The following is a 24,581-nucleotide window of genomic DNA, read 5'->3' as shown; positions in this document are numbered from 1 at the left end:
AAGTGAATAAATGAAACGTTTGAATTTGGGGAGCAACAAAACCCCATTGTTATTTGAAACATGTGTATAACTCCCCAAAGGTGAATGTATTCTGTGCTGTTTTGAAGACGAAGGTCTATGGCCCGTTCTTTTTCAATGAACAGAGAGTATCAGGGCTGACTTACCTGGATATGCTTACAGAATGGCTCTTACCCCAGTTGAGTGATGACAGGGACGATTACGTGCTGCTACAGGATGGTGAACCATCTCATTTCTACAGGTAGGTCAGAGCATTTTTAAATCAAGAACTACCACAATGATGGGTAGGACGCGGAACGGATTGTGATCATATGCACTTACTCTGGCCACCACGTTCACGAGATTTAACATCGTGTGATTTCTTCCTGTGGGGATACGTTAAAGATCTAGGGTTTATTCCTACTCTATCGGTGAATATTCTGGAAATGAAGCAGTGCATCCAAGCTGTCTTCCTAAACATAACCTCTGATATGTTGGGGCGTGTGTGGGAAGACATGGACTATCAGGTATTTGTGTGTGTAGAGTGACAAAAGGGACACATATTGAGCATTTGTAATGTATGTTAAAAAATCTGTGTTACAGTACACAATAAAACAAGATTCGTATTTCTACGTCAGTTGCACTGTGTATTATGATTTTTTGAAACCCCAACAATCATCTTGAATAACCCTGTATACAAAGTTTATAGTGACCACTTGCTGCTTAAGTTGTGTCAAAATTAGAAAGAATCAAAGTTGATGCTACTGCTTTGCCAGAAATGAGATGGAATGGAGAAGGTGTAATACATGGGAACAAATTCATAATATTTTATGGTGGCTGTACTGAAAATGCCCGGTCAGGTCAGGAATATCCTACTACCGTATGTGACAGTAGATGGTACGACCTGCAACTGTCTGGCCGAGGGTCAGGCGGCCATTACCAAACCTGACAACTAGAAGGGGGACCAACAGCTACGGGCGGCGGAGTTACCCTTTTGGAAGCCAGATGAAACCTTTGTGCAAGAAATGGCACATAAATTCATCAGTAGTTGGCATTCGATGGCTACAAAGGCGGAAGAGAGAACTCTGTAAACACCTCAGCGGCAGAGTAGGCAGAGGAACTGCGAACCACAAACTGCTGCCTTGCAGATAGGGAGAAGACCCCAAAGGCTAAGGGAAGATACCCTGACAGAAAACAGGCTGGCATGACAGCTAAGAGGGCAGCCCCCTCATCATGCTAGCTTCCGTGGGGCTAATAACCCACGTGGAGCAAAATTAACTATTCGGAGAAACACGAGAGTAGCCAGGCGGATATCAAGGAAACAACCTGGTGCAAAACGGTATATGAGAATTGGTACTTGGAATGTAACCTCGCTGTCAGGGAAGGAATGGAGAAGTACAAGCTTGCCATACTTGGAGTCAGTAAAACCAAGAGAAAAGGTAGTGGCCAAATAAATTTGGATAAGGGACATGTAATGAGATACTCAGGAGTCAGCAGGAATGAAGGGACAAAAGAAGGTGTGGCCATCATTATGTCCGAAGCCACGGAAAACAAAGTGATAGGATGGGAACCACCGAGCTCGATAGCTACAGTCGCTTAAGTGCGGCCAGTATCCAGTATTCGGGAGATAGTGGGTTCGAACCCCACTGTCGGTAGCCCTGAAGATGGTTTTCCATGGTTTCCCATTTTCACACCAGGCAAATGCTGGGGCTGTACCTTAATTAAGGCCACGGCTGCTTCCTTCCCACTCCTAGCCCTTTCCTGTCCCATCGTCGCCATAAGACCTACTGTGTCGGTGCGACGTTAAGCCAGTAGCAAATGCAAAAAGCTATAGACAAAGCCAGGGAAAGAAGTAGACATGTTATTGTGACGGGGGACTGGAATGCTAGGATTGGAAACAGATTACGTCGAGGACATGGGATGTATGGGCCAACATGGAACAGAACATACCATCAATACCAATGGTGAAAGAATGTTGGAATTCTGTATTGATAACAAGCTAAGGATTGGCAACACCTTTTTCCCCCATAAAAGTATCCATAAAATAACTTTGAGGCAGTATGCTGAGGAGCAAAGAGTTGCATTGACTACTTTTGTTACACCAAGAACAGGACTTATGCAGCACTAGATGTAAGGGTCTTCTGCATTGCAGAAATGATTATAGAACAGTGGCTTCTGGTTATGAAAACAAGATTTAAGGCTACACCCACACCCTCTCATCTTCGTTTCGAGAAAATAAGAATTTCTGCATTCAGAGAGGAAGAGGTAAGGCAGAATTGTGTTCAGAAGTTGGGGGAAAAACTTCCACAAACAGAAAGAGAAGAATCCAAGAGAGGCTGGAAATTAGAAGAGAGATGGAGGGAATTTTAAGACGAATATTATCAAAGTAGCAGAAGAGACCTGTGGCTACAGTAAACACACGAAAGAAACAAAGTGGTGGACTGAGGAAGTCGAGGAAGGTGTAAGGAGCAAAAAGGTAGCATGGAAGGAGTACATGAGAAGAAGAAGAGTAGAGGACTGGAGGAATTATGTTGAAGCACGTAATGAAGCTAAGTGACAAGTACAAGAGGCAAAAGAAAGAAACTGGCAGAAATTTGGTGAGGAAATGGAATCAGAATACAGAAATAATCAGAAGAAGTTTTGGAAGATACAAAGATCCCTCTAAGGCAAAATTGGAAAGAGAATCAGAAACATTAAAGACAGGAACCAGAAGATCCAAATGAGGCCATGGGATATTCTTGATACGTGGAGTACTTATTATGAGGACGTGTTTCGTATAGACCAGAATTCACAAGACGACACCGGTAATGGGGCAGAAGAAGAACGAGAAGAAGGGGAGACAGTTATGCAGAGTGAAGTAAGAGAGGCTATCACTGAAATGAAGGTGGGCAAGGCAGCTGGTTGGGATGGAATTTCACCAGTGATGAAGTATGGAGAGGAGGCTGGTGAAATGGATGACTAGGATATGCCAACAAGCATGAGCATTCAGAAGAATCCAAAGGATTGGGAGAAGAACATTATTGTTCCTATCCATAAGAAGGGCTGCACTCCGGACTGAGCAAACTATCGAGCAATTTGTTTTTTTAGTGTGGCTGTAAACATATACAGTACTCTTGCGTATTATTGGAGAGGAGGCTGAGACAAGAAGTAGAGGAAAGCTTAGAAGAAGAACAGTGTGCTTTCAGGTCAAATCGACAAACACACAACCATATATATACACTAAGAACCGCTATAGAGAAACGACTTAGTCGTGGGAAGGATGTTCTAGCTGCATTTGTCGACCTAAAGGCCGCATTTGACTCGGTCCCCAGGGAACAGCTTTGGGCAGCACTTGAAGAGGAAAAGGTAACCAAGACTCTCTCATGCTGCATTAGAAGCATGTACAATAGAGTCCAAGGAGTGGTGAGAATAGCTGGTGAATGCTTGATGGAATTTGAAATGGTGAAGGGAGTAAAGCAGGGCGACAGCTTGAGCCCTCTTCTCTTTTGTGATCTTCATGAACCAAGTCATTAAGCAGTATGAAAGAAGAATTGAAATAATTAAAAGTTGGCAACTGGAACATGAGGCCAATATATGTCCAGTCCTTGGTATATGCAGATGACGTTCTGATTTTGGCTGGGAAAGAGGAGGATCTTCAACAAGCTTTTACTGAATGAGCTTATACCTTCCAGGACCGTGGGATGGAAGTGAATGCGAGCAAAACCAAGGTTATGCAGTTCACCAAAGGAGAAAAAGTACAGCTTCAGATCAAGTGGAACAATGATGATATTGAGCAAGTAGAACAAATTGAGTACCTGGGCACCATCTTCAGAGAGGATGGATAATTAGAGGCAGAAATAAACAACAGAATTAGAAAAGCTAATCAAGTTTACTGTGGTATAAACAACACAATCATAGGGAAGAAAGAAATTATTAGAAACACAAAAATATGGGTATATCATGCCGTGTACCTGCCAATCCTCCTGTATGGTGCAAAGAGTTTGACAGTGCATTTAAAACTGGAGAATCGTTTGGTCACCGCGAAGATGAGATATTTGCGGAAAGTTGCCGGAAAAACTCGAAGAGACCATATTAGAAAGAGCACAGTGAGAGATGAGCTTCAGCAGGAGCCAGTAATGGATGTCATTGAGAGGAGAGGATTGGGCTGGATTGGTCACCTAGAAAGAAGGGAAGATGAAAGGAAAGCGAAGCAGGTGTAGTGTGCCAGACCAACAGGAAGAACACGAGGGAGGCCACGGATTGAATGGGAGGAGTACATCTTGGGACTGATCAGGAAGTGAAGGTAGACCCTGGGTGATGTTCAGAGAATGGCGCACGACAGAGGAAACTTGAATAAATGGCTGAAATGCCTCGACGCCTAACGGCACAAAGGGAAAGAAAAAGGAGAAGAAGTGCTGGAAATGAAGAGCATAAATTTGGAGCAGGGTTTGTAATCAGTGACTAACTGGTGTCACAAATGAAGAAATTCAGTGCAGTCAGCAAGTTGATCTTGTTTCTTACTATCAGACACAAATATGGAGATGCGACACACACTCGTGAATGCAAATGTGCTGACTGAAGTTAGTGATGAGGAAGATATGGTGGCCTTCTACAAGGATCTCAAAAGAACCAGTGATCAGCAAATGAAATATGAATATTATTTTGGTAGACATCAATGCCACGTTGGGGCAGGAAAAGATCTACAGGGCCACAAGTGGGAGGAAATTCATGTGCACAGAAACAAATAGCATTGGGTGTAGCTGATCAGTTTTGCTGCTAATCAAAACCTAGTGATTAGTTGGACAATCTACCCTCATAGGAGGATCCATAAAGGAATGTGGAAATCTCCATGCATTGTAATGACAAATCCAGTCGATCATTTTATGATAGATGATAGGCAAAAGAAGAATGTGGCAGATGTGAGATCATACAGAGGAGCTGGTGTACACACTGACCACATCCTGGTTATTGACAAACTGGAAAGAGAGAGATGCTACTGGAAAAAGACCAACAGTGCAGTTAAGAGGCCTTTTGGCATAGTAAGCTGAACAGAAGTAAACCAGTGTAGCCAGTTTCAAGCCCTAGCAGAAGATGACAAAGAAGATAAAGGGAATATGAATGAAAAATGAGTGGGCATTTGGACAGCTGTGATTGAGATAGTAGAAATTGGCAAGAAATTGAGATTCAAGAAGAAGTGATTTGACAAAACTTGTGAAGAAGCAGTAAAGACAAGGAGGAGAACAAGGGTCACATATCTGCAAAATAGTTAGAGTGAGAGGAGAAAAGAAGCTTCAGGTATGTGACAAGACAGGGTGCAAGAAATCTGAGGACTGAAAGAAAGTTCATGAGTAGCATGAAGGAGAGTGTTGAATGGGCAAATGAGAGGAATGATAACAGGCAGTTGTTCAAGATGATACAGCAAGTGCAGGTTGGATTCAGAAGTGAATCAGTGATCACTAGTGACAAGGATGGGCAGTTGCTCACACATATAAGGAGAAAAATTGGATAGGTGACAGGAGTACTTCGAGGAACGGCTAAATGCAGATGATCAAGGTGGTGTTTATCAAGGCTTGGAAAATGCTGGCAACAGCAAGGAAAACTTCATAGTAACTAAGGAAGATCTAAGATTAGCAACCATCAAACTAAAGATCAGAAAAGCCCCAGGTGAAGACAGGATTACTGCAGAGATGCTGAAGGTAGCAGGGCAGAAGCTATATGAGAAACTCTACAACCTCATCCAGTTAATGTGGAGGTGTGGAGAAATCTGGAAGAGATGCCGTGAGAATACTCCTCAATAAGTGTATTAACTCTAGAAGAATACCAGAAAATTGGAAAAAAGCTGAAGTGATACTACTCTTCAAGAACGGTGATATGGAAAATTTAGAGAACTATCATCCTGTGAGTTTGTTATCACGCCTTTACAAGTTCCTGACTAAAATTGTAACCAACCACCTCACAAGAGAACTGGATTTTTATCAACCTGCCGAGCAAGTGGGATTTGGTAAAGGTTTCTCAACTGTTGAACACATCCAGACTATCCGTCTTCTTCCTGAAAAAACCACTGAGTACAACATCAAGATTCATCTGGCCTTCATTGATAATAAAAATGCTTTTGACTCTGGAGATTTGGGCAATCATGAAGGCACTTCAAAATGCCAATGATAAACTCAAGGTATATAAAGCTCCTGGAAAACATTTATGATCAAGCAACAATGGTAGTCAGAGTGGATGAAGACCTCATCACCAATAAAATCCCAGATGGCAGAGGAGTTCGCCAAGGTGACACACTCTCTCCAAAGCTGTTTACCCTTGCCTTGGAAGGTGTATTCAAAACCCTTCATTGGGATAATAAAGGAATAAAAATCGAGTTATATTTGAACCACCTGCGTTTTGCCGATGGCATTGTGCTCATAAGTGAAATCTAGAAGAGCTAGGAAACATGATCCAAGAATTAAAAACTGCCTCTGCTGAGATTGGTTTGGAAATGAACATTGGTAAAACGAAAATACTAAGCCCAGACAGTCAACCACTTAAAATGGGAAACCAATATGTAGAATCTTTCGATGAGTACATCTATCTTGGATACAAGATAAAACTTGGAAAAGACAACCAACGTGCAGAGATTCCTCACAGAATAGGTATGAGTTGGATAGCATTCCGAAAACTAAGATTCATAATGATCAACAATGATGTTCCAATTAATCTGAAGACCAAGGTTTATAATATGTGCATGTTGCCAGTTACTACTTATGGTCTGGGAACAATGACTCTAAGGCAAGTGCTCGCAAGCTTCAGCGAACACGAGCCATGGAGCAACAGATGCTAGGGATCTGCCTTAGGGATAAGATCCATTCAGAGGACATCAAGAGAAGAATGAATGTAACAGACATCCTGGAGAGAGTATCAAGACTAAAATGGCGATAGGTAGGACACATAGCTCAACAAGACTACAACAGGTGGACCTCTAGGATTGTTCACTGGAGATCATGGGAACACAAGAGAGGCATTGGAAGATCCCAGAAGAGATGGCTCGATGACATAAAGCTGTTGGCTGGAACACGCTGGTTCCAAGTGGCTCAAGACCGAAGACGGTAAAAACATATGGAAGAGGCCTACAACCAGCAGTGGATTAAAATAGGCTAGACAAGAAGAAGAAAAAGAAGAAGAAATCTCAAATTAATAGAAATCAGTAACTCTTATATTAGGATATTTGAAGTGATTATAAACTTATTTAAATTTCCATATTTATCCATATTTCCAGGTGTTACATATTGCATATTTGATTATTCTGCTATTTTTATGAAATTTGAAAAGTAAATTCTGTTCTCTGCTTTCTTGCTGGCTTCGGCCTTGTCACTCAACCTGCTGTGACGCATATCATTTTACTAGTCATCTCAGGTCATGTCTGATAATTTGGAAATCCTATTTCGATGGTAGCCCTTACCCGACCTATGTTTGTAAATATGCTTCTGTGGATAGGATATACTGTATTGGTTACTGATTAATTAAAAGCAATGGAAATGTCTTAATTCACAGTTTATTCAAAAACAAAATAAAATTTAAGAAATAGTCTTTACTGAATGAAATTAACTACTGTGCTACAGGGATAATTATGACTTGATAAGGAAAGTTATTTTGTTGTTGCATTGACTGAATTAGATTGTATTCTCCAAGCATGTAATGCCATTCTCTATGCGGCCTGTCCCTGTGATACATGGTGTGAGTATTGCTCATTTCTGTAGACTTGGCTGACTGATATGTAATATCACCTTCTGGCTAAGTGAGGGAAGCAGTGGGAAATTGTCACTCCTCATTTCCCTGTTATACCTATTCAATGATATTTAGGCCATTTCTGACAGCTAACAGTTTAGCTGTCCAGGATATATGCAGCCTTCAAGCTTAGACTCAACAAAAGTATTGAGTTTCAGTATTCTTGCAGTAATCAGAAATCTTCTTTTGAATTTATGAATACGATATCAGAAAGTTCCAATAGACAGTAGCTGCACTGACTGGCTGCTTGAAATAGAAATATTAAGTCATGTCATATATATATATATATATATATTACATGCCAAAGAGATGTAAAGCACAGGACAAAAATGACCTAGTGGGTCAGTTTCCACTGGTGTCTAGTTGGCCATTTATGTTCTGCCTGACTACCTTTGCCCCCAGGAGTTAACTTGGTACTTATTTATGGTGTAGCCTGAGTAAACTTCAGGACCATGTGCTTTCCTACAGGTGGTGCTAAATTTTTCATCTTCTCCACATAACGCTTTTAATCAAATAAGAATGTAACATTACATTTCTTATTTTCCTTGTATTGAATAGATTGAACCACTCTATTTCCTGTTTTCAATGTAATTGTGATACAGTTCAATACGGAACATTATGAAATTTCTATCTTTAAATTCCCATGGGGAATCAAACCCACGTACATCCAGATGATCAGAGCTGTCTTTACCACCTCGGCGAGGCAGCTCATCAGGTTAAATGAAATATCGTTGTAGCACCTCGAATTATCGCTATGTGACTGTTGAGAGGAGAAATACTGACCTGCAGTGCATGTATCACTAAGAACGACAAGTCATTAATATAGTTGATATAATACTGAACTTTAGATGACAGAACCTTTCTGGTCAGAGTTCTAAGCTGAAATATTATCACATAGCAATTTTTCTAGATGCTACGATATTGCATATCCATTACTATGACCTTGCACTTCACTGTTCAGTGTCACTATTCAGCTCTCCTTCTTGCAGCTTCCTATAGTTTGGCAATAGATATACCAATGTTGTATTTGATGTCATCTAACCAACACAATCCTGGCTGTCCAGATCTTCTTTTACCACCTGTCCTTCCTAGCATGACATCCTTTTTGAGAGAAATGTTTCTCATTATGTGGCTTTCCTTCCAAGCGTCAACCACCATTTGATCTGAGGGAAGCAGGCACCGTCTCGATCAAGGAGCCAAGGAAGATAAAATCAAGTGTTCTTGTCTCTTTGATACATCACAGCTGCAGCAGCGCATCTACAGCTTTCTGATATTGTACAATACTATATACAGTTATTTGCAAGAGTTTTGAACACATACAATACATGGGTTATTGTGTTCCAACTTACGTTTAATGGTACCGGTTTCATACCCTCTCTCGGGTGGACAACCCTCCATAACGGACAAATTTTTTGGTCCCGAAGGTGTGCTTTATAGAGAGGTTTTACTGTACATTCTTCAAGCATAAGGCTGTTCACTGCTACGCATGGGAAGGCCAAATCCATAATAGACTATATCATATCCGACTTTGAATACAGGAAATCTTATAGGAGTATGTGAGTATTCCAGGAATTTTTTGATGATACAAAGTACTGTCTGATCTGTAGTGAACTAAACTTAAGTATCTCTTGGTCTAGGATAGGGAAAGTGAAATCTATCTGTAAACGAATAGGAGTAGAGAATTTCTAGGATGAGAAAATTAGCCAGCATTACATGGACATGCTTTGTGAAAAGTTCTAAACAATTTACAATACGGAGGTTGACATTATAGAAAGAGAATGGGTGACATACAAAAATACCATAGTAGAGGCAACAAGGGAATGCCTAGGAGTAACTGTGTGTAAAGATGGGAAAAAGTGAACATCTTGGTGGAATAATGGAGTGAAGGCAGCTTGTAAACATAAAAGGAAGGCATATAAGTAATGGCTCCAAATAAGGACTGATGAAGACAGGAAATTGTGCATAGATAAAAGAAACAGAGCCAAACAAATAATTGTTGTATCCAAGAAGATGTCATGGGAAGATTTCAGTAATAACCTGGTAAGACTAGGCCAAGCAGCAAGGAAACCATTCTGGACAGTAACGAAGAATCTTAGAAAGGAAGGGAAAAGGAAAAAATACTGTTTTGGGTAAATCTGGTGAACTTATAATATGAGTAGATCCCAGGGAAGTACTCACCCGGTGGAAGGAATATTTTGAAAATCTTCTCAACGTAAAAGGATGCCCTTCTGTTGATGTAGCGAACAACTGAGCTCACGGAGAGAAGAGAATGGTGTCAGTGAAGTTACACTTGAGGAAATTGAAAGGAGGGTAAATTGCGGTAGCTCCATTGTTATAAAGCAGCTGGAATAGGTAAATTAGACCTGAAATGGTGGAATATAGTGGGAAGGAAGGGAAGAAATGGCTTCATGGATTAATAAGATTAACAATGAATGTTAGCTTTTCATTGGATGAAACCAGTAATTGCACCTATTTATAAGCAAGGGAATGGGAAGGATAGCAACAACTATACTATCAAGATATTTCATTGGTCAGTATACCAGGCAAGGTGTTCACTGGTATTTTGGAAGGGAGGGTATGATCAGTTTGTTTTTGGACTACAGAGGGACTCTCAGGATCAGGTTTTAGTATGCGCCAGGTAATTGAAAATTCTACAAGAGGTATACATAGACAGTTATGTTTGTTTTGTAGATCTAGAAAAGGCATATGACATAGTATCAAGGGAAAATATGTTAGCCTTACTGGGAGATTATAAGTCTAAGGGTAGATTATTAAAAGCAATCAGAGGCATTTATGTTGACAATTGGATTGCAATGAGATAGTAGAATGAGTTCTTGGTTCAAGGTACTTACAGGGGTAGACAAGACTGTAGTCTCTCTCCTTTGTCAATCATATTTACATGGATCATTTATTGAGAGGTGTAAAGTGGCGTGTTAGGGAGAGATTCAGTTAGATGGAAATGTAGTAAGCAGTTTGGCCTATGCTGACGATTTAATGGCAGACTGTGCTGAAAGCCTGCAGTCTAATATCTTGGAACTTGAAAATAGATGCAATGGGTTTGATATGAAAATTAGCCTTTCCAAGACTAAGGTGATGTCACTGAGAAGAAACCTAAGAGAATTGGAATACAAAACTGGAACAGATCATTTCACGTGTTTAGAATGTGTATTATTGCAGGATAGTCATATAGTAAGTAAGATTGAATGAAGTTGCAGTACCGAGCAAGTGGCCATGTGGTTTGGGTCGTGCATTTGTGAGCTTGCATTCAGGAGATACTGGGTTCGAATCCCACCTTCAGCAGCCCTGAAGATGTTTTTCCTTGGATTCCAATTTTCACACAAGGCAAATGCTGGGGCTGTTCCACTTCCTTCCCACTCCTACCCTTTCCTAGCCCAGCGTTGCCATGGGACCTATCTGTGTTGGTGGGACATAAAGCAAATTGTTGAAGTTGCAGCAAAGCTAATGCAGTGACCTTACTGTTGTGCTGATTAGTAGTCTGTAAGGAAGAAGTCGGCTCTCGGACAAAACTATCTTTACGGCGGTTTATATTCAGACCAACGTTGTTATGTGGGAGTGCAAGCTGGATGGATTCAGGATATTTTATTCATAAGTTAGGCGTAACAGACATGAAAGCTCGTCCTGTACAGGTCCCTCTTCCTTCGGGTCACCCTCTTCTTTCGGATTAACTTCACTGGTGCTGCATCATCCTGATTATGCGCTTCTATTGCACCATCAAGTTTTTCATCAAGAGCTTTCAATCCGTGTATAACTTCTTCCTCTACCATTCGTGTTTCCACAGAGTCTGGATTTAAAAACCGAATGACACTAGTAGAATAATCTATCACCCCACGGAATCTCAACATAAAATCAGACTCTTTAAATTTCATTCGAGGCAAGATAAAAAAGATATGCTCGTAGAGTACGCCATCAATGTAAAGTTAGATGAAAACTTGTTTCTTGCATTTAACAACCTTATCAGGCACAATCCTCTTAACCTTAAGTCGGGCTACTGGCATCACCAATACATCCTGTTTGTCCCTTAAGGTCTCAATGAGTCTTTCCAAATGAGTGACATCTGTGCACCAGAATCAATTAATGTGGAGACATTCATCTATCCTCAGATTAACGACAGGTAATGTACGCTGAATTTTCAGTCTAGGTAGTGTAGTATCCTCATATAATAACTCTGAGTCTTCTATGTGCCAATAATTGACTTCAATTTTACATACTGGTTTTATCCGATCCTCCTCCTTGTGATTTTCAGGCAATCTCCTTTGATCTAGATCAGAGTATTTTTTTAGCATCTGTGACTTTAGAGTCATGATCAGGTAGTTCTGTTCATCTTGAGTGTCTTGGTACTCCAGGGAAGCTGTTCCAGGTAAGTCATCAGATTGGTTTTGTTCCTGGTTTCACGCCATCTCTTCTCAATCTCTGCCCAATGCGAGCCTTGGTCTCTTTCTTGAGTTTCCTCTTTCTTTTTCCATGTGGTCCTTGGTTGGTAGGGTGAATTTCTTCGATATGGACATCTCCTAAATCCTCTATGTCGAGTGGGAGTAGTTTGACTGACTTCCCTGTCCTCTTAAATGCTCTCTTTCTTGGCGATCTGGAGGTTTAATTTCTACGGGGTTGGCAGTAGCGTCTTTACTCCTGTTGACCCTGGTTGTCGACTGCATGTTCACAGTGTCCAGTCTCCTCAATAGAGAATCTAGTTGTTCTAAGTCTTTAATGTCGGCAGCGACCAGGATTTCCTGGACATGGGGTGGAAATTGTAGAGTAATTACTTGGATCAGTTCCTTTTCAGGTAGCGGTGAATCTAGGAATTGCATCTTCTTAAGTTGAGCCATAAAATAATCTGAGTACCTCGATATATTAATAGAAGTATTATACTGTTTCGAGTATAACTGCATCTTAACTAAGTGTTGAACTTCAGTGTTCCAAAGTCTTTTTAAAAGAGCCTCTTTAAATTCTGAGTAAGTTTTGAAGCTGAATTTAAAGACTGTGAACCATGAGAGTGTGCGTCCTAATAGTTTAGACACAGTGCTAGCAGTATATTCCTCTTTTCTTGAAAAGTTTACAGGCCTGTCATCTTGTACTTTTATAATAGTAGTTACATTAGGATTGTCACCACATGATCCCATTGACAATGATGGTGAAAATGAAACATTCCTCTGCTCTAATAAGGTAATTTTATTTTCGAGGGCATCTACTTGCGTCTCCATCGCCGTTTCCATTTCCTTAACTTCTGTTTGAAGGTCCCTTTTTACCTATGCTACATCCTTAGAGACGGGTGACCTGAGTGTGTGTAGTTACAAGTTGAATTGTGAAGCATTTATCAAATTCTCTTTGTTTACTTTTAAGGAGTCTGATTTCATTACTAATTCTACCTATATCATTGTTGAGCGAATCTCTTGATGTTTCCTGGACTGAAGCTATCTTAGCTTGTGCCAATGAAAGGTTGCCATGAGATTCCCTAAATTCTGCCTTAAGATCGTCTAATTCTTGAGATATTTGATTTGAAGCTGTTAAAATAGCCTGTAAATCATCCTTGATGGTATTCACCACCTGTAATCTAATGTCTTCTTTTACCGCTTCAAGGTTACTGATGAATTGAGCATTTATTTCCGTGAACCTCCTTTTTATTTAGGCATTGGAGTCACTAAATCTTTTTCTATGTGTGTGCTAGCCTGCGTGAGCCACTGCTCAATTATAGCATTAGAATTAGAAAGTTGTTTATCTGCCTCAGAAAATTTGGTTTCAGTTTTAGTATTTGCTTTGGCAAATTTAGATTTGAGGGCTTTATTCATGTCAGTAATTACCCCTGCAATTTTGGTATTCACCTCGGCAATGCTATTAATTCATTCAGAAGTGATGTTGGCATTTGCCTCGGTAAGTTTTTTCTCAAAAGTAGCATTCATATTAGCATTTGCTTCGACAAGTTGTTGACTCATATTAAGCCTAAGGGCTTTGATAGCAGTAAGTTATTTTCCATATTGCTTACTATAGGAGATTGTGAATTTGAGTGACTGCAAAAAGATTTTAAAATCAATGTTGTCTGACACGTTAGGGTTGCCACGTATTACTCCTACTTGCGGGTATGAGTTTACCTTTCGAGCCCAACACGTTGCGGTGCCACGTATTTCACTCCTCACTCTTTACCCGTAACTGACATGCCCTCATTGGTGTGTTTAATTGAGCATGAGGGTTTCGCAGGGCGTGTGCGGTCTTATGTTAAGAGATTGTACAGAGAGGGAGTAAAAAATTGCGTATGATGGCCACATAAACTTTATTAAAATCAGTCAAAGTAAACGAATGGCCTATCATTTCCTTGAATATTTGTCAAATTGGACTTTCATCCACTCTAAATACTCAGTAAACAGATAATAAATTGTGTCAGTCTTATTAGCGATAAATATTTAGAATGAAGTTCACCAATGAAATTAATTTTTTTCTTTTGCTTTACGTCGTACCGACACAGATAGGTCTTATGGCGACGATGGGATTGGAAAGGCCTAGGAATTGAAAGGAAGCGGCCGTGGCCTTAATTAAGGTACAGCCCCAGCATTTGCCTGGTGTGAAAGTGGAAAACCATGGAAAACCATCTTCAGGGCTGCCGACAGTGGGATTTGAACCCACTATCTCCAGGATGCAAGCTCACAGCCGCGCGCCCCTAACCGCACGGCCAACTCGCCCGGTATGAAATTAATAAAACCTCTTCTTGATATATCGTAATTAATTAGCTTGGATGAAGAAAGTTCATTCTTGAAATCAATAAATGACAACATTAATTAAGATCACTTTGGAAAATAAAATTAAGATTTTAAATGAATAATGTTCATTCTTGAAGTTAATAAATAACAACATTAATTAAGTTCACTTTGGAAAATAAAGATTCTTGAAAATGGAATTAACAAAATTAATTACAGTTCCTTTCTGAAAATGATTAATTGGTGCGAGAAAATAAAGTTCAATCTTGATATGCCCATCAAATTTCGAGGTAAAGTTCATTCTTCAATTAGCTAACTAATGAACGTAATATAGAGATAAGCAAAGTTCTAATTTGTAGAAATTTTAATGAAGTGGCTAAGTTTCAAGTTCCCACTCGTTAGCAAGTTCGTCGGTACAACACAATATTACACTGGCTTTAAGAGATAGCAAGTCATTTGAAAAATTGGAATATACTGTACGAGTTCAAAATTGTATTGAATGAGAATTAAAGTTGCTGGAAAGTTTTAAAGCGATTTGCTGAATTGAAAGTTACTTGATAAGACACAGTTCACAATATTCTTTAATGAAACAGATGCATGTCACCTTATTGAAGAACTGGCTCCATTTGACGTGTCCTCACAGACTGTAGACCATGTCTACCTTGGATGAGGAACACCATCACTATGGCCCTCAAATTTAGCACATCCAACATAGATCAGGAACACCATTACCACGAATCCCTCGGAGTTACCACGTCTCCATCGGCAGGAGTTCACATGACAATGCATGAGTATGCATGAGGCGTTGGTTTACACATACCACTTCGAGTGGTCTTGCTCTGTTCATTCCAAGTAGCATGTCTAATATGCGCAGTAATTTGCACCAAGTCCACTAATAAGGTGATTGACTAGTCATGAGACACTGAATTTACTAAGTTCCACTTGCCAGTTTAATGCAATTAAGTTTGAAACAAAGTCTATGCTAAGATAATCAAACCTTCACAGTACCCTGACGTCACTAAGTTCTGACTGTCAGGTAGGAGATAGGGATCTGCGCTCGGATGGCCTTCATTTAAACCGCAGTGGTACGTATAAGTTAGGAAATTTGTTTGGAAGGGTAATAGGGAGGTACATTCAGGGAAACGGGATGGCCTAGGGAGCGGTGATAAGGGAACAGGGAACTGGAAATCAAGTAGGGATGACATAAAATTGTTAGTGTTGAACTGTAGAAGTATTGTAAAGAAAGGAATAGAATTAAGTAATTTAATAGATATATATTTACCAGATATTGTAATAGGAGTTGAATCATGGCTGAGAAATGATATAATGGATGCAGAAATTTTCTCACGGCACTGGAGTGTGTATCGTAGAGATAGGATAGGAAAGGTGGGAGGGGGAGTTTTCATTCTGGTGAAAGAAGAATTTGTAAGCTACGAAAAAGTTAAAGATGAGACACATGAAATTCTAGGTGTAAGGCTCATTTCTAAAGATAACAGGCAACTTGATATATTTGGAGTGTACAGATCGGGAAAGGGTAGCACTGATGCGGATTCGGAATTATTTGATAGGATAGTCAGCTATGTGGGAAATGACATGGAAAGAAATGTGATTGTAGCGGGAGATCTGAATTTGCCAGATGTCAATTGGGAAGGAAATGCGAACGACAGGAAGCATGACCAACAAATGGCAAATAAGTTAATATGGGAAGGACAGCTGATTCAGAAAGTGATGGAACCAACCAGAGGGAAAAATATTTTGGATGTGGTGCTGATAAAACCAGATGAGCTCTATAGGGAAACTGAAGTAATAGATGGTATTAGTGATCATGAAGCTGTTTTTGTGGTAGTTAGAAAGGAAGGTCTTAAAAGTAGGACTGTTAAGCAGTACCATATGGCTGATAAAGCAGGTATGAGGCAGTTTCTAAAAAGTAACTATGATCGGTGGAAAACGGTAAATAAGAATGTAAACAGACTCTGGGATGGGTTTAAAGAAATTGTTGAGGAATACGAAAACAGGTTTGTACCTTTAAGGGTGGTAAGGAATGGTAAAGACCCACCTTATTATAATAGAGAAATAAAGAGACTAAGAAGGAGGTGCAGACTGGAAAGAAATAGAGTTAGAAGTGGTTGTGGAAGTAAGGAGAAATTGAAGGAACTTACTAGAAAATTGAATCTAGCAAAGAAGGCAGCTAAGGATAATATGATGGCAAGCATAATTGGCAGTCATACAAATTTTAGTGAAAAATGGAAGGGTATGTATAGGTATTTTAAGGCAGAAACAGGTTCCAAGAAGGACATTCCAGGAATAATTAATGAACAAGGGGAGTGTGTATGTGAGGATCTTCAAAAGGCAGAAGTATTCAGTCAGCAGTATGTAAAGATTGTTGGTTACAAGGATAATGTCGAGATAGAGGAAGAGATTAAGGCCAAAGAAGTAATAAAATTTACATATGATAACAATGACATTTACAATAAGATACAAAAGTTGAAAACTAGAAAAGCGGCCGGAATTAATCAGATTTCTGGGGATATACTAAAGACAATGGGTTGGGATATAGTACCATATCTGAAGTACTTATTTGATTATTGTTTGACCGAAGGAGCTATACCAGATGAATGGAGAGTTGCTATAGTAGCTCCTGTGTATAAAGGAAAGGGTGATAGACATAAAGCTGAAAATTACAGGCCAGTAAGTTTGACATGCATTGTATATAAGGTTTGGGAAGGCATTCTTTCTGATTATATTAGACATGTTTGTGAAATTAATAACTGGTTCGATAGAAGGCAATTCGGTTTTAGGAAAGGTTATTCCACTGAAGCTCAACTTGTAGGATTCCAGCAAGATATAGCAGATATCTTGGATTCTGGAGGTCAAATGGACTGTATCGCAATTGACATGTCTAAAGCATTTGATAGGGTGGATCATGGGAGACTACTGGCAAAAATGAGTGCAATTGGATTAGACAAAAGAGTGACTGAATGGGTTGCTATATTTCTAGAAAATAGATCTCAGAGAGTTAGAGTAGGTGAAGCTTTGTCTGACCCTGTAATAGTTGAGAGGGGAGTTCCTCAGGGCAGTGTTATCGGACCTTTATGTTTTCTTATATATATAAATGATATGAGTAAAGGAGTGGAATCGGAGGTAAGGCTTTTTGCGGATGATGTTATTCTCTATAGAGTGATAAATAAGTTACAAGATTGTGAGCAACTGCAACGTGACCTCGAAAATATTGTGAGATGGACAGCAGGCAATGGTATGTTGATAAACGGGGCTAAAAGTCAGGTTGTGAGTTTCACAAATAGGAAAAGTCCTCTCAGTTTTAATTACTGCGTTGATGGGGTGAAAGTTCCTTTTGGGGATCATTGTAAGTATCTAGGTGTTAATATAAGGAAAGATCTTCACTGGCGTAATCACATAAATGGGATTGTAAATAAAGGGTACCGATCTCTGCACATGGTTATGAGGGTGTTTAGGGGTTGTAGTAAGGATGTAAAGGAGAGTGCATATAAGTCTCTGGTAAGACCCCAACTAGAGTATGGTTCCAGTGTATGGGACCCTCACCAGGATTACCTGATTCAAGAACTGGAAAAAATCCAAAGAAAAGCAGCTCGATTTGTTCTGGGTGATTTCCGACAAAAGAGTAGCGTTACAAAAATGTTGCAATGTTTGGGTTGGGAAGAATTGAGAGAAAGAAGAAGAGCTGCTCGACTAAGTGGTATGTTCCGAGCTGTCAGCGGAGAGATGGCGTGGAATGACATTAGTAGACGAATAGGTTTGAATGGCGTCTATAAAAGTAGGAAAGATCACAATATGAAGATAAAGTTGGAATTCAAGAGGACAAACTGGGGCAAATATTCATTTATAGGAAGGGGAGTTAGGGATTGGAATAACTTACCAAGGGAGATGTTCAATAAATTTCCAATTTCTTTGAAATCATTTCGGATAAGGCTAGGAAAGCAACAGATAGGGAATCTGCCACCTGGGCGACTGCCCTAAATGCAGATCAGTATTGATAGATTGATTGATTTGAGGTTGATGCAGTTCAAGGAAATTAAAATAAAGTTTATTCATTCAACTTCACACGTAATCTTAGTGCAGGATTCAGTCTATGTTCCCGATGCGTTGAGAAACAGTCTACTATCACTCTATCACCACGGAATGTTAAATAGTTAATGGCACTGTCTTTACTTCTAACCATGAAGTATTAGGCATGTAATTTCCACAAACAAAGTCCTAACCGGTTAATTTACTCGTAGAATTTAACACGTAGACTTATCGTATTAATTTATAAGTTAACCAACAGTTCTATCACATACGGTATTAACATGTCCGATGTATAACACTTGTATATTATACGTCATGCGAAATGTTTAAGTATTTGGAAAATCTTAGAATGCAGGATTTAATCCGCTGTCGGAGTTAGAGTTCTCGGCTGTACCTCACGGGTACTTAGTTCGATGTTCGGACTTGTCACTCGCGCACAAAGTTGAACTTTACTGCTGTCACAACCTCGGGCAGCAGGTCTCTACTATGCTGTACTGTGTCTATACTGTTCTCACGCTTGTCTTATATACCCGGGCTTGACCCTGAGCATACACGTCATTGAAATTACTTGATATATTGACGTTGCAATATCTCCTTAAATAAAATAGTTATTAACTTGAAATTTCGACATGAGCTATCTGTTATTGTAAGCTACACGGTCCCGTTGTCCGTTAGTTGATATCTGATCTGGAAGCGGAGATATAAACAACTGGTTCTCTCAGACGTGTGCGCCACACACTTTGTGACGTTGTAGTTGTGTCTTAGCAGGCTGCTGCGAGCTCGCTCGCTGGAAGCGTTGCATCATAGCCCACAATGTGCACAATTTGAAAGGATGAAACAGACCGCGCGGTCGCTAGTTTGATCACGGGCGGTTCCTGTTTCAATATATATATATGAAACAATGTAACCGAATGGCAAACTAACATGCAGCACACTACAAAAGTAGTTTTTACCTATATTTATATCTGTCCCCACAAATGTGAAAAAAATGTGGTAACTTTACTGTAAGGATGCCACTCATAAGCTGCTCCAATGTGTTTCAACAAAAAGAAGTTAGTTAATTTTCAGATGCCCAGTTGTTTCTCTGTTAATAATTTTGGAATGTGACCTCTCTCCCCTTCTTCTACTTATGCTAATCAATTTTACTATAATTCTTATGGGCCTAGGGATTGTTGTTGTTGTTGTCTTTTGGACAAAATTCAGCTGAAGTTACTACTATATTGTGTGATAATTATCATTTTTGTTATTGTTCACATTCATTTTTGGTAAATTTTATTCATGGTACATTTGTGGTGGATGCAAACTATTTGTCTCCTCCTCATCCTTAAGTATCTTATAATATTGTCATTGAATGCATACTTCCTGTGTTGTTCTCAGTTTTTATTTTTCTAGTTAATTATTTATCTTTTTTTTTTTTTTTTTACAGAGCAAGCCAAGGGAATTTTCAGTGGTGGCCTAGGTTTTGTGGACTTCTATTTGTCTGATTATTGCCCTGCTATATACATTACAGAAGCAGATTTTTTCAGCAGCTCTTCATACAAAACTAAAATAGTGAAGTTAAAAAGTGTAAGTAAATGGTTCTTTTGTGGGTAAGAAACAAAATTAATTTTGATTTTACTTCTATCCTTCAATCAGCTGTGCAGTCATGCTAGATAGCCTTTCAAATTCCTACACATGATCACTTAGCATTTAGCAGTGCATAAATCATTAAAATTTGAATTAACCAAACTTTTAACGAACCTCTTTACCAAGCGGAGTGGTCACGTGTGCTTACATGCTGTGGCTATGGAGCCAAGCTCTGCATTCAGGAGATGCATGGGTTCGTACCCACCGTCGGCTGTCCTGCGAATGGTTTTTTGTCGTTTCCCATTTTCACTTCCAGGCAAATGCTATGACAGTTCCTATTCATAGGCCACAGCCGATTCCTTCCACCTCCTTACCCAATTTTCATTCATTTCATCATTTGATCTTCGTTAGCTCCTCAGCTGAGATTGGCATCAGGAAGGGCATCCAGCCATACGAACTTGCTATATAAATTCACCTAACCTCATCCCCGAGCCCATGTTAAGAAATGGGACGAACGGGTATACACACATACATACATACATACATACATACATACATACATACATACATACATACATACATACATACATAAATGTGTTTAATGAACCTCTTTGTGGTGAATTTTGACTCTGGTACCTCTTGAGTTTCTTCTTCTTTTCCTACCGCTTTTTCCCCACACCTGTGGGGTCACGGGTGCAAACTGTGTCGCACATGTGGATTTGGCCCTGTTTACCGCCGGATGCCCTTCCTAACACTAGGCCTATATGGAGGGATGTAATCACTATTGCGTGTTTCTGTCCGGTTGGTAGTGTGGTATGTTGTCTAATATGAAGAGGAGAGTATTGGGATGGACACAAACACCCAGTCCCTGAGCCAGAAGAATTATCAGAAGCAATCAAAATCCCCGACCTGGCTGGGAATCAAACCCAGGACCCTCTGAACCAAAGGCCAGTACGCTGACCATTCAGCCAACGAGTCGGGCCTGACATCTCTTGAGTTTATCATCTTTATAATAGAAAGTGATGATTGTTGGCTGCACAGGTAGTGCCGAGGCTGGAAAGTGTCTCTTCCTTTTGGAGCTTATCATGCAAATTTGGTCAATCTTATGATATTGAAAATAATAAATAGTGGGATGAATATAATATCTAGAGAAAGCAAAAGCAAGGCCTATTAAATTCATGTTCTGTCTCTCAAAATTTAAAATGGTAGAGAAGTATATGTAGCTCATTAGAGAGAGAGAGAGTATTTAAAATTTACTTTTTTCATATGAAAAACAGACTGATTGAAATTGTGTCCATGTTTGTTCCTTACAACTTTCAAATGACAATAGACTGTAATGGAGTGCAGTACAAATGAAACTTTTCTTGTTGTACGTAATTCTGGTTTGTGCATACAGTAGTTACATATAGATCATATATCCAAACTAAAACATGTATACATGTACTGGGCGAGTTGGTCATGCGGTTAGGGGCGCACAGCTGTGAGCTTGCATCCGGGAGATAGTGGGTTCGAACCCCATTGTCGGCAGCCCTGAAGATAGTTTTCCATGGTTTCCCATTTTCACTCCAGGGAATGCTGGAGCTGTACCTTGATTAGGCCATGGCTGCTTCCTTCCCACTCCTAGCCCTTTCCTGTCCCGTCAGGAGTGAAACTAGGAAATTCTGCTACACATTAATTATGTAAAGAAGGTTTAGATATTTTAAATTTCAGCATTTCTCACAGTACAGCTACACTCTGACAAAGATAATCCAAGACTGTGTGAAACTGGGATGTATACGTGAGTCAACAGGGACAAGGAAGACAATGGCGAACTGTGTGAAACTGGAAAGTTATTGCTGGTCAGCATGTACAAGGATTAATGCCAGGTAGCGAAACCCAAATAAATTCCATTGCAACAGGGTGTTCCAAATTAATGGAAGAAGAACTCCTAATTCCTAGTTTTGACCACAAACATTTTTCAGTCTTGTTAAGAGAGTAGGCCTACTCAAAGTATGTAAAAAGCAAAAAACATATAAAAAGAAAAATGGCACAATGTCAACAAAAAAGGGAAAAATGGGAAAGATAAAACCCTACCAGAATGCTTTATTCCCATAATTCAGGAACGTCTACTACTAGTCTTTAAATATATAAACTCAAGACATTTTCCTAAACTTCTAATATCTATTCATAACATCAGAGTCTGTTGATAAAACATTTTCATCGAGTCTTTGTGGATCTTCAAAAATGACATAATTACTTTTACTTCTTGTTTTTGATGTACTGTACTGAATTATATGAGCATTTGTCCAGCCACAAAAAAAGGTTCTGACAGAATGAAGCAAAGAATAATGTTTAACAGCTAAATAATACGAGTTCTGAATGTGATACTGACGAGCAACAACTGGCAGATGAAAGCGTAACAAACTACATTGTACCTTATCTATCTCATCTTATCTTATCAAGTCTTTAACCCGATATGTCCCAGCGTTGCCATGGGTTACATGTGCCTGTTTTATTTATTGGCTATTCAACTATTCACTTTTCATAAAATCATTGCCAGAATTGTACATTATAGGGACCTGTATTGATAATTCTGAATGGTTTTTTGTCAGTTACTCAAGTGGTTTGTGTGCAGTAACATCGCAAAGTGAGAGTGAGAAAAAGAAATGTCAAATCAAGGGGACTACAATTTCATGAACAGGTATATTTACATTCCTGCAAGGAATTCTTCCTTTCTGGTTATTGCTATTTTCTGTAGAAAGTTGTAGCATTACGTTAGTATAAAAGAAAAATATGCTGGCTCCTATAAAGTGAAGATATATAAGGATTTATGATGCTGTTGCCATATGGCAACGCTGGGCCATAATGGGTATTTCAATTTTTTATCCGCTCCTAGCATTGCCATAGCAGTCTGTATACTACTATTTGCGCACAATACCTGACTGCTTGTAATGTATAGCACTTTAAAGTTGTTTTCTATATTTTCAGCCCGATAAATCTAAATGAAGCTCTTGACTACTTGGATGGAATACTGTCCAATGATGAAGAACCTCAAGAGTTGTTTATCGAACTTCCTGACATTGAAAGTGGTGCTTTGAGTGGTGAAGATGATCAGATGTAAGGCTAAAGAATGAAATTGTTTCAAAATCAATGCGCAGAAATCGCTTTCAACAGATACTGCAGTTTCTTCATTTTGAAGACAGCCGTAAATCAGGAAATGACAATGACAAAATGTGGAAACTTTGACCCATCACAGACCATTTGAAGTCCAATATGCTCAAATATTTTCACCCTGAACAGCACCTTTCCTACGATGAGAGCATGATAGCATACTTCTGTCATCACGGTTGCAAACAATTTATAAAAGGTAAACCATTACGCTTCGGGTACAAAGTTTGGTCGTTATGTACTCCAGCAGGTTATCTGATAAATTTTGAAATTTATCAAGGTAGAAATCCCAGAGCAAATCAAGTTTATGAGGAGAGATTTGGGAAGTCTACAGCTCCACTGTTGAGTATGATTGATGATGTTCACTTTGATGTACAGCAGCTACCATTCTCATTTTATTTTGACAATTTATTTACCGGCCTTCCGTTGCTAGCCTATTTGAAATCTTGAGGTTATTCGGGCACAGGTACTATTCGCGACAGCAGAATTCCCAAAAACTGTCCACTTGAGAACCAACAGACCCTAAAGAAGAAGCCTCGAGGATACTGCACTTCAGTGAAAATGGAAGTAACTGACATACGTGTGACTAAATGGGTCGATAATTCAGTTGCGAGTGCTGCATCTACCACATTCGGAATGAATCCCACTTCGAGAGTGCAACGCTATTCCAAGGAATAAAGAAAGAAAATAGGTGTTAACAGGCCAAATGTAATTGGCAAATATAATAAGCACATGGGTGGTGCTTATCGCATGGACGAGAATGTGTCTCTGTATCGCATTTGAAACCGAGGCAAGAAGTGGTGGAGTAGTATTTTCACTTGGTTGAGCGACGTATGTGTGCACAACGCGTGGCAGGTGCATAGAGTAGCTCATCCGAGTATGCCACGACTAGAATTTAGGCGTCAAATTGCAGTTTACTATTGCAACCACTTTGGTGAAGGCCCTAGAGGCCCAGGACCTACTCGCAAACGGAAATCTGATGGAACTCCTCTAGAATACCTACGCTACGATGGACTACACCATTGGCCGATTCCCATTGACAAGAAGAGGAGATGCGCCGCTGACAACTGCTCCACAATCGGTCGCACTGCTTGCAAGAAACGTGATGTAGGGCTTTGCATCAAATTCTTTGTGAAATACCACATCAAGGAATGAAAGGAGTAGTAGAAACTATAGTATGGCCGCAGGCATAGTAACCTATCCCTTTAGAAAAATAACAGAATTGTGACCTCAATAGCATGGTACCCTTACATCGATAGAATAAGTCAAACAGTGACCTATTCATTATTGGAAGGCCCAAAAGCCTTAACAAATTAACTGATAATGCCTTAAATTAATTGATTTACCCTTCAAGTTACTACAAAAATAAACACA

At 39.6% G+C, this 24,581-nt stretch overlaps 1 protein-coding gene across 1 annotated transcript in view; it reads left to right on the top strand.

Moving 5' to 3' along the window:
- Positions 1 to 24,581, top strand: part of LOC136866155 (Fanconi anemia core complex-associated protein 24) — a 108,284-nt gene that overhangs the window by 32,503 nt on the left and 51,200 nt on the right. Inside the window, exon 3 of the mRNA XM_067142872.2 lies at positions 19,921 to 20,060. Coding sequence (XP_066998973.2) covers positions 19,921 to 20,060 — 140 coding nt within the window. The remainder of the gene's footprint in view (positions 1 to 19,920; positions 20,061 to 24,581) is intronic.

This window comes from Anabrus simplex, chromosome 3 (assembly GCF_040414725.1).
Source record: "Anabrus simplex isolate iqAnaSimp1 chromosome 3, ASM4041472v1, whole genome shotgun sequence".
NCBI lineage: Eukaryota > Metazoa > Arthropoda > Insecta > Orthoptera > Tettigoniidae > Anabrus > Anabrus simplex.
This window is presented reverse-complemented; position numbering and strand designations above follow the sequence as displayed.